General features: G+C 36.9%; 1 protein-coding gene across 1 annotated transcript in view; it reads left to right on the forward strand.

The window, feature by feature from the left end:
• LOC108534858 (round spermatid basic protein 1-like protein) overlaps positions 1-8211 on the forward strand; it is a 30967-nt gene that overhangs the window by 11122 nt on the left and 11634 nt on the right. The window contains 1 exon segment of the mRNA XM_017880413.1: positions 5888-6025. Within this exon segment, the coding sequence (XP_017735902.1) occupies positions 5888-6025 (138 nt within the window).

Consider the following 8211-nt stretch of genomic DNA (forward strand, 5'->3'; position numbering starts at 1 on the left):
GGAGTCTTGCTCTGTCGCCCAAACTGGAGTGCAGTGGCCGGATCTCAGCTCACTGCAAGCTCTACCTTTTGGGTTCACGCCATTCTCCTGCCTCAGCCTCCCGAGTAGCTGGGACTATAGGCGCCCGCCACCTTGCCCGGCTAGTTTTTTGTATTTTTTAGTAGAGACGGGGTTTCACGGAGTTAGCCAGGATGGTCTCCATCTCTTGACCTTGTGATCCGCCCGTCTCGGCCTCCCAAAGTGCTGGGATTACAGGCTTGAGCCACCGCGCCCGGCCTGGAGTTTTTTAAAAAATTGCTTATTATTACTATATTTGCCTTTTCCTGATTGCAACAGTTTTCATAATTTACATAAGAGAAAACAGTAATAAATAAAAAATCTTATAGATTTGTTTTTGGCAATATATTTCCTGTTAAGAATAGGCTACTTTTTTCCCTTTGTAGCAAACCAATCTCAGAATCCTAAGGGTTTTTTTTTTTTTTTTTAAATTACATTGTATAAGTAGAATATTAAACAATTGTTTAATTTTCTGTTAACCAAAGCTTCTCAGATTTTGGTATTGACACTTACTGGCAGTGGGTACAGTAGGTCTCCTACTTCTGCTTTCTTCTTTCCCTTCATAATATTTATAGAGAATATACAAGGGGAAAAGTGATAATGTGGCCATGATGGTCGTGGGGTTTTGTGGGGAGGGGAGGAGATTTAGATTAAATATGTTATATTTCTTCTGAAGGCCACTATTTAAATATAAGCTTTCCCACAAATATATAATTATCATGCCTGTCTTTTATTGTGTTCTTTTTGACACATCTGTATACCTAAATCAAGAGGAACTGTATGTATCTTTGTAATTCAGTGCATTTCTTTTTTTAGAAAGCAAATATATTTTATTATCATTTTTTATTTAGTTAATTTATTTTTTGAGACTGAGTCTCACTTTTGTCACCCAGACTGGAGTGCAGTGGTGCAATCTCGGCTCGCTGCAACCTCCGCCTCCTGGGTTCAAGCATTCTTGTGCCTCAGCCTCCTGGGTAGCTGGGATCACAGGCACCCGCCACCACGCCTGGCTAATTTTTGTATTTTTAGTCTACTAAAAGACGGGGTTTTGTCATGTTGGCCAGGCTGATCTCAAACTCCTGATCTTAAGTGATCCTCCCGCCTTGACCTCCCAAAATGCTGGGATGACAGGTGTGAGCCACTGTGCCTGGCCTATATTTTAAAGCAATGACATGCTTTGGCTTTTTTCAGGTTAATTTTTTAACTGCATCAGAAAACTGGTTTGATTAATGTTTACTGAAGTGAATAAAAGCAAATATAGTCAGCTCACATTAAGCGTCATCAGGATGTGAGATTTTCCAGATAAGCGATGTTTTTAGTTAGTGGAAACGTTTTAAGTACCAAGATTCTATAAAAATACCTTCATTGCCGAACATATGCAACATAATGCAACTTTATTTTCAGTATTGGTTTGTCATTATGATACAATACTGATGCCTTAGGGCAGCTGCAGCTGTGCTTACCCTTTTCTCCTCCTTCCCCTTCTAAATTTGTGGTTTCTTGTCCTTTATTATTTTAGAGAGTAGTTATAATTGTGCCTAATATAGGAATGGATATGTAGGAAGAGGACATTTTATGAGCCATGGTCTTTGCGACATTTACTTTGATTAGTTAGAGATTCTTCTAATACTTATCTGTTACCTCTCCCACCTCACTGCCATTGAATTCTTCGCAGTCTGGCATAGTCTGGATAGGTGATTTTTAGAGAATTGAGGCTTGATTTTTTGTGTATGATATTGTAGATATAATTTTATCCTATGTAATAGGTGAATTGTGGATATTTGGTATATAGTTTTGCAACAAAAGAGGTATCACCAAAATCAGGAATTATTTACATTTTTTGTGAAAAGCGTGTGGATTTTATTCTTACGTTTTAACAGTGTAAGTACCATCATTTATTTTATCAAGCAGTATATACTTTTTAAATTGGAAACGCTATGTGTAACTTGCCATGTTTGTAACATTTAAGTTAATGGTTACAACTGATGGATTTGAAATATTGTGTTATTAAACTAGAAATTTGTATGAAATGATATATAATTAAAAGTTAAATTACAGTATATTTTAAAATTTAATATTTTTACAGATTAAGATTTTGATGACTTCAATTTAATTTTAAAATTTGGTTTATGTGTATTCAGGTGGGTGATCATAGTTTTATCTTTACTATTGGAGAATAAATGTTTTGGAAGATCATTGCTGTTTGTTTTAAACGTGATAGCTAAGCGGTTTTTATAAAGGCCAATTTCCTAATAGAATTTATTTTTGGTTTTATTAATGGGCAAATGGGATCTACTTTACAGTTTTTGTACATTCTGGTTAAAAGGGAGAGACTTATACTTTTGTTATAATAAGTTATGTGTGAAAGTGAATTTTACATATCTATATGTTTTATATGTATTTTGGCATGAGATGGGAAGAACTAACTAAAAATTCAATTAAGAAAATTAGCAATATATCTGAGTAGAGTCTGTATTACTTTAAAAATTCAGGGTCTCTAAAAAATCCTTTGAAATAGTTATGAATTTTAATAGGACCATACTTAAAATAATCAACAAAAGATAAAGCCTCTTCTTAGGTAGTGCCCGAAGTAGACAGAGAATAGGGGAAAATCAGTTTTGATTTATTCAGTCTATTATGTTAAAAATTTTAATGTTTAGGTCTATACTAATTTGGACATGTTTTATTTTGAAATAAAAAGCAATTTTTGTAAACTTGGAAATTAATGTAAATGTATAATTTGAATGAAATGAGATGGCTAGGTTGGTAATACTTCTTCAATCAATGAAGTAATTATTCTAACCTGAAATAGCAACATCTGGTCAAAACAAAATCAGTAAATAAAGTTCTTGAGTCATGATACAACATATGATTTGTCTGTAATATTACCACCCAAGTTTTACCCATTTTTTTCCTGTTAGTGATACATGTTTTTACTCACATTTAAATACATAAATTTTACACTACTGTGTTAAAGGACTGTGTTAACAGTTAGTTCTGCTTTTCTGATTATTGTATTTATCTTGTACTCTCTATAGTTTAATAATGTTATAGTTTTTTTGGTTTTATTTCATGTATAGTGTGACTTTTTAAAACTACTAGATAAATGGAAAGTTTAGTTGTGCTTCGTATTTTAGAAGAATTCACGTAATGAAAATTCTTTCCTAACAGTCATCCCCTCCCCACAAGATAAACTGCCCCAATTATTTAGCTGATCGTTGTTGGTGCTGTGATGTAGTAGGACGAACCAAGTCAGTGGCAGGGACTTGATTCTGGCTTTGTTAGAACTAAATGTTTTAGGTATCTAATTTAAACAAGATAAGGAAATTTATGCACAGAGAATGTACTTATTTGTATGAAGTGGAAAGATATATAATTTTACTTTTTTTTTTTTTTGGTCTCGCTGTGTTGCTCAGGCTGATCTTGAACTCCTGGGCTCAAGTGATCCTCTTGCCTTCTGGGTAGCTGGGATTACAGTTTTGTGCCACCACCCCTAACTCTAATTTGACTTTTTAGATATATTTCAAAGCACTTGGAAAATTTGTGTTTTACAATATCAGTTGTTTGATTTCACTTTCTAAATGGCTATTGTCTCTCAAAACTCCTTATGGTCATTTGCAGGTACAAAACTCAGAATCTCAGAATCACTTAACAGACTTGATGTGTTACATTCTGGTAAATGTGCTAGAGTTCAGATTGATAACCCTTAGCCTCTTTGTTAGACTGTGTTACAGAGATGCATGGACTGGATTTCTTACTGTGTTGCTATTAATGCATCTAAATATCTAGAGTCTGAATACTGTTGTAGAGTTAGGCTTTAACTTTTAGCTCTCTTGATATAGGAGATGATAGGAATTTTAGGAGACAGGAAAAGATGAGACAATGAGTACACAATGGGGCACAAGCTCCAACTGTTCTTTTTTTTGTTTTTTTTTTTTTGTTTGTTTGTTTTTTTTTGAGATAGGATCTCGCTCTGTTGCCCAGGCTGGAGTGCAGTAGCATGATCACAGCTCACTGCAGCCTGGACCTGCCAGGCTGAAGATATCCTCCTGCCTCTCAAAGTGCTGGGATTATAGGCCCCTAATTTTCTAACTTGTAGGAATGGTTTGTAGTTCTGATAAGTCAATTTGTAACAGTTTAGGAAAACTTAAGCTTGGATATCTGGTGAATTTATTAAAGAATTAACGTCATTAAACTGCTTTGCTGATTATAATAACAAATGAGATTCTCTGTCTTAAATGATTTTGTTTTAAAAACATATGGGTTGGGATTTACTTTGTTATATTGTGATACTCTTACCAGCTGTGATTGTAACGATTCAACTTTTGATGTGACTTTTTTTTTATAATCTGTGTCTGTGATATGATAAAAGTTGACCATCCATGTTTGCCTGAAATACCAAGACTTTCAGTTTTAAGACTGATAGTCCTGGGCAAACTGGGACAAATTGGTCTCCTAAATTTGGTGTCCACAAAGGCTAATCCTGAGAAAGAGACAATTACAATTTTTCTTATAATTTGGTTATCAAAAGGAGTTGTTTTGCTTGAAGACAGACTCAACTTGTTTACTAGTGTTAGTATATGAAAACACGTAGGTTTCTTTGTCAGGATTTAAATATGCTGGCAAAAAATCTCGTTACCAGTGAATCTTGAGGTTCAGATGGCTTTGTTTTGGCTCTTTGAATGCCACCCATTTACTAGCAATATGGCAGGTGAGTTTATATCATTATCAAGTTTTCTTCAGCAATCTGCTATAAAATATTCTGGTTAAGGAAATCAAAGCTCAAGGAACGTAAATAATTTCTGAAGGTCATTAGCTGGTAGATAGCAAGAGGGCAGATTTGGATCTTACGGATGTCCTGATTCTTAATTTCTTTCTCTTCTCCTCTTCTCTTCTCCTCTTTTCTCTTCTCTCTTCCCCCTCCCCTCCCCTCCCTCCCCTTCCCTCCCTCCCCTCCACTGTTCTTCGTCTCTTCTCTTCTTGACAGAGTCTTGCTCTGGAGTGCAGTGGCAGGCTGGAGTGCAGTGGCACGATCTCGGCTCACTGCAAGCGTCACCTCCCAGGTTCACGCCATTCTCCTGCCTCAGCCTCCCAAATAGCTGGGACTACAGGCGCCTGCCACCACACCCGGCTAATTTTTTTGTATTTTTAGTAGAAATGGGGTTTCACTGTGTTAGCCAGGATAGTCTTGAACCCCTGACCTTGTGATCCGCCTGCCTTGGACTCCCAAAGTGCTGGGATTACAGGCGTGAGCCACCGCGCCTGGCTGTAATTCTTAATTTCTAGTAGTTTCTCATCAGAGTTAGTAATAGATATGTAAACTGGTTTCTAGTTAATATTGTAAGATCAAAAAAGAAGAGCATCGCTGGTGGCCTTTTAGACATATAAGCCACTGGTGGTGATTAATGTTTTCGGAGGGTCTACTTTTGAAAATTTTGATGAAAAGATATGAACCTCATTTTACTTTAGAGCCAATTTTGAAAAATACACCAACTTTTGAATATTCAGATAATGAGTTCCTCTGTTCTAAGGAGATGTTGTCTAGAATTAATGCTTATTTGTCTTAACTGTGTTTTCATAAGCAGTGTGTAGGAATAGTTAAAGAAAGTAAAATAGCTTGATTTAGTGCAAGTTTTATTTTTAAAATGCGTTATCTGTTACTGTTTGTAAAGTTTTGTTTTGTTTTGCTTGCCTCCTTATGATATAATATTCTGAGATAAAATTTATTGTTACAAAATGATAGCAAGTATTATGTGTAACTTTTAATTAAATCCATTTTCTTCAGGTAAAAATAATGTATTTAACTTTTAATTAAATCCATATTCTTCAGGTAAAAAGAACGTATTCTCATGGTACTTACAGAGCTGGCCCAATGCGACAAATAAGCTTGGTGGGAGCAGTTGATGAAGAAGTAGGAGATTATTTCCCCGAGTTCCTTGACATGTTGGAAGAGTCACCATTTTTAAAAGTAAGAGATAATCTGTCGTGGGATTAGTTTTGTTTAAAAGGCAAGAAAACCAATATGAGTAATCTAAATTGTGAGTGTTTCTTTCATGCTACATGCACTATAAATGAATGACTGTTTCAGAAATAGAAACATTTTGGTTTTATTTGAACTGGAGGGAAGGAGAGCAAGAGATGGGAAACTCACATAATTCTTGTGTGTACATGTGACATCTCAGGTCCTAATTGTAATGGCAAAGCTAAGTGGTGGGCCATGAAATAACACCTGTTAACACTTTAGGAATTTAGGTTCCATGTGTTTATTAGCTCTTTATAAACTAAGTACTAAAGGATTTAAGAAGTACAGGAAAGATTCTACTACAAATGTTTAAGACAAAGGAATGGCAGTTTAGCATTGTGGAAAACTGGCCTGGGAAATTACACATCCATATTTTAGCCTTGGCTGTACCTGTCTGGGTTGGGAAAGCCATTTAAACTTTCTGGGCTTCAGTTTTATCATCCATAAAATAACCTGTTTAGATAATGTACCCAAAGGCCCCTTTATTTTATTTATTTTTTTGAGACAGTCTCACTGTGTGCCCCGGCTGGAGTATAGTGGTGTAATGTGGAGCCCTGACCTCTGTGGGCTCAGATGATCCTTCCACCTCAGCCTCCCAAGTACCTGGGACTACAGGCACATGCCACCGTGCCCAGCTAACTTTTGTATTTTTTGTGGAAATGGGATTTCACGATGTTGCTGAGACTGGTCTCGAACTCTTGGGCTCAAGTGATCCTCCTGTCTTGGCCTCCCAAAGTGCTGGGATTACAGGTGTGAGCCCCTGCGCCCACCCCCACAGGCCCCTTTAAATAATTTGTAGCCAGATTCCTTTTTTTTTTTTTAAAGCCTCTTCATTTTCAGAAAATATTTCTTGTTGTGAGCTGCTGGGGCTATCCCACTGAGAGAGGAATCTCTGAACTGTGTAGTTAGGTTAATTATTTAATCAGTAACTCAAAGGTCAGTGCAAACCTGCACTGAAATTCAGGGTCCAGGTAAGCTGTGGAATGTGACAAGATTTCTAATACTCAACCACATAATCTATAGGACATCTCTTCTTTTATTACTTCTGTTTGCTTGGTGTTTTTACCCTATATGTGCATATATCTTTTTCTTCTCTTTCTCTTTAACCTTGTTCCATTCCTTTTCTCTTTTCCTTTTACACTTTTGTTCCTTTTCTACTTCTCTCTAGTAGTTACATAATGGAATTAGGTTGCCTTTATTATTGAATTATATTTAAAAATTATCAAATATTATTTAAATGGTTGCTTCAAAATTAATTTTCAAAGCACATGAACTAAATGCATTATTTCTCCTTTCCTTCCGCTTCTGCTTCCCCTTCCCCTTCCCCCTTCCTTTTCCCTTTCCCTTCCTTTCCTTTGACAGGGTGCTGCTATGTTGCCCAGGCTACTTTTGAATCCTGGGCTCAAGCAGTCTTCCTGCTTCAGCCTCCCAAAGTGCTGGGATTACAGACATGAGCTACCCGCACCCAACCTAAATGCATTGTTTCTACAGAAATTTGACAATCTTTTTTGAAAAGGGGATGTGTGGTGAATTTTTTTTTTTAATTTTTTTCTCAACATTCCATGGACAGTGGCCCTCAGTTTCCTTCCTTCCTTCTCTCTGTCTCTCTCTCTCTTTTTTTTTTTTTTTTTTTTTTTTTGATTTGAGATGGAGTCTCGCTGTGTCATCCAGGCTGGAGTGCAGTCGTGTGATCTCGGCTCACTGCAACCTCTGCCTCCCAGGTTCAAGCGATTCTCATGCCTCAGCCTTTTCAGTAGCTCGGATTACAGACACTACCATGCTCGGCTAATTGTTTGTGTTTTTAGTTGAGACGGGTTTCGCTGTGTTGCCCAGGCTGGTCTCAAACTCCTGAGCTCAGGTGATCTGCCTGCCTCAGCCTCTGGCCACCTCCTTCTCTTTTCTCTTCCTGTTCCTCTCTTGTCTGTCTGTCTCTGTCTGCCTGCCTGCCTCCCTCCCTCCCTCCCTCCCTCCCTTCCTTCCTTCCTTCCTTCCTTCCTTCCTTCCTTCCTTCCTTCCTTCCTTCTGTCTTTCCTTCTTTCCGTCTTTCCTTCTTTTCTTCTTTTCTTCTTTCTTTCTTTCTTTCTTTCTTTCTTTCTTTCTTTCTTTCTTTCTTTCTTTCTTTCTTTCTTTCT

The sequence above is a fragment of the Rhinopithecus bieti genome, unplaced genomic scaffold (assembly GCF_001698545.2).
Source record: "Rhinopithecus bieti isolate Rb0 unplaced genomic scaffold, ASM169854v2 scaffold_11291, whole genome shotgun sequence".
Classification (NCBI taxonomy): domain Eukaryota; kingdom Metazoa; phylum Chordata; class Mammalia; order Primates; family Cercopithecidae; genus Rhinopithecus; species Rhinopithecus bieti.